Source organism: Austrofundulus limnaeus, unplaced genomic scaffold (assembly GCF_001266775.1).
Source record: "Austrofundulus limnaeus strain Quisiro unplaced genomic scaffold, Austrofundulus_limnaeus-1.0 Scaffold235, whole genome shotgun sequence".
Classification (NCBI taxonomy): Eukaryota; Metazoa; Chordata; class Actinopteri; order Cyprinodontiformes; family Rivulidae; genus Austrofundulus; species Austrofundulus limnaeus.
The window spans coordinates 14,670-17,592 of record NW_013952637.1 but is presented as its reverse complement, the minus strand read 5'-3'; the positions used below and the strand labels follow the sequence as shown (position 1 = coordinate 17,592).

General features: G+C 37.3%; 1 protein-coding gene across 1 annotated transcript in view; it reads right to left on the bottom strand.

Annotated features, from left to right (window-relative positions):
* The window catches only part of polr1b (RNA polymerase I subunit B), a gene marked incomplete in the record, with an annotated part of 16,097 nt that overhangs the window by 4,556 nt on the left and 8,618 nt on the right, over positions 1-2,923 (bottom strand). The window contains 2 exon segments of the mRNA XM_014019874.1: positions 1,684-1,934; positions 2,005-2,201. Coding sequence (XP_013875328.1) covers positions 1,684-1,934; positions 2,005-2,201 — 448 coding nt within the window.

The window sequence follows — 2,923 nt, the reverse complement described above, 5'->3', positions numbered from 1 at the left end:
TGTAAGAAAAGTGAATGTATTTTTGGAAAGACAACATTATTAACATATTACAAAACAAATTTCACATTGCTCTGGACAGTTGTTGAGATATTTGCATGTGAAATAACAGGAAGTGATGTCAAAGAGGAATGTCTGCATGTGAATATCAAAAAAAATTTTTTTACCAATTATTTTAATATTTGAGATGAATTACAATCACCCTGTGTGTTAAGTTAGGGCTGGGCGGTATGACCTCAAATTCATATCAGGGTATAAATTGAACCCCTTCACAGTAATGGTATATTTCGCAGTAGAAAACTCTCATGAAAAGTAAAGATAATGTAATTTTTTGAGCTTTTTTTTTTTTTTTGCAGAAAACTAATCTTAATTAAACCCAACATTTTTGCTTTAATATCTGCTGAACTTCTCAGCTGCTGCGCCCTCATCTTCATCATCTTCATCATCAGAGCAGAAGCCGACTTTACATTAGCAAGACGGATTTATGACTGAACGAACGTCCATGTCTTTATTTATCTCTGTGGGTAACTACATAAAAACAAGTTTTTTCTCTGACAACTTGAGTGTGAAAAAACTGTTGTTATTAAAGCTTTGCTCTGTGCGACATGCTGCGGGAGGGAGGAAGGCAATGATCCCGACGTAACTTTTCTACAGCGGGAGGGGGAAATTTTGAGGATTTATTCTSTTTACGTGTTTTAAAACGCTATAATTTCTCCATTTTATTTCGAACTCCTCCTGCTCAGTTGACTCTGCACTCGCAGCCCTGTTCACACAGGTGCGATGATGTAATGACAATATGACGATAGAGAGTAAATTTCTACCGTAGGCCAACTTCATACTGTTCCTACTGTCTACCGCATATACTGCGCAGCCCTAACAGAAGTATATCTATATTCTCCTGCAGCCTTATGCCATTGCTTCTTATTTWTCAAGAAAWTTATTCTTAATTTCTTCGGAATCAGAATCAGTTTTATTGCCATTGTCAGTGAATKCACAGACTAGAAACTTGCAGTTAAGTCTTACAACACTGTCACAATTCCTTTTTAATTTAAAACATTTGAAATTCTTGGTTTCAAGATTAAACTGTTTAATTTATAAGTTTGCTCTTAAAACCTGTTTACGGTGAAGAGAAAAATAATTTGTATTTTACAACAGATTTGAACCATTTTCATTATTTAAGAGCAAATCAAATCGAATCACATTGTGATTAATGGATTCAGAACCTCATGAATAGAAACTGAAACAATTTAGAGAACTGACCTGAATTCACATTCAGAAATACTCCTTGATTTGTCCTCATAAACAGGATAACTTGTTAATATTTAGTTTGATTCATAATTTTAGGTTTTTCTAAAGCTGAATTTGTGACATCATTTTAAAGAAGAAACTTCAGTGTTTGGATATTAAAACTTACCAGCAGGAAAAATCAAATGTTTTGTTAGTTTGCAGAAAAAAATGGCAAAAATTTAATTATTTTTGCTCAAAATCCTGTTTTTTNTGAGACCTGTGTAACATTTGTTATTCTTATTTTTATCATGTTAACGGAGGAAGAAAAAGCAGCATCGGCTTCAAGAATCATCTGTACATATCAGCGTATCAGTTAYACTGATGTCACAATAATCGGTATCGGCCTTCAAAAACCCGTGTCGGTCGATTTCTACTCCAAACACAAACTTTGAGTCTTACTTGTAGAAGGTGACGAAGGTTTGACCGGTGTTCAGGTTGATGTAGCTGTAGAACGGATCTCCATACTGGAGCAGCGATCCGATGTAAGGCAGCCCGTCAGAGTCCAGCTTCCCGTTCACCTTGGGGTCTCCCGGCTTGTTCCCGAACACGACGCTGTCCTCGCCCCGCACCTTGTCCCCCAGGTCCACCAACTCCGTCTTGTAGATGCTTCCGTGGGCGAAGCCTCTTTCCCACGACGACTTGTTCACGATCTAAAGGAAAAGTTAAAAAGCGTCAGCTCCTCGCTCCGACCGAAGCGTTCCGAGGAGCCGCCTGACTCACCATGGCGTCCTCCATGTCGTAGCCCGTGTACGATATGACGGCGACGATGGCGTTGGTGCCACTGGGGTAGTTGTCCAGGCTGTAACGGTCGTACATGCAGGGCCTGACCAGTGGGCTCTGGGGGGTCAGCAGCCGGTACAGCTTGTTATCGGAGCGATCCGTGAAGGAGTGCAGAGGAAAACCCATCGTCTGCTTACCTGCAAACAGTTAATTACAGGTACAGGGTTCCTACAGTTTGAAGCAAGTTACATTTAAGACTTTTTAAGACTTTTTAATGCCAAGTGAAATTAAATTTAAGACCAATTTCATAAAAAAAACTAATGACAAAAAAATAAAAACTGGCAGAAACTCATAAACCAAAGTATTTTTGTTTAAGTATTAATGTTGCTAATAGACCAGTTGTTTTATCCATATCTAACTATAACAGAAACATTCTTAGCAGTCAGTTTTAAACTTAATTTAATTTCTGGAAATCCTCTAACAACCCAACATTTGGAGTTTTAGGACCCACAGTGGGGTCTTAACCCCAATTTGCTGTAGATGAAACCTTGAAGTGCCTGTGAAGTAAAATGTAAGAAAAGTGAATGTATTTTTGGAAAGACAACATTATTAACATATTACAAAACAAATTTCACATTGCTCTGGACAGTTGTTGAGATATTTGCATGTGAAATAACAGGAAGTGATGTCAAAGAGGAATGTCTGCATGTGAATATCAAAAAAAATTTTTTTACCAATTATTTTAATATTTGAGATGAATTACAATCACCCTGTGTGTTAAGTTAGGGCTGGGCGGTATGACCTCAAATTCATATCAGGGTATAAATTGAACCCCTTCACAGTAATGGTATATTTCGCAGTAGAAAACTCTCATGAAAAGTAAAGATAATGTAATTTTTTGAGCTTTTTTTTTTTTTTT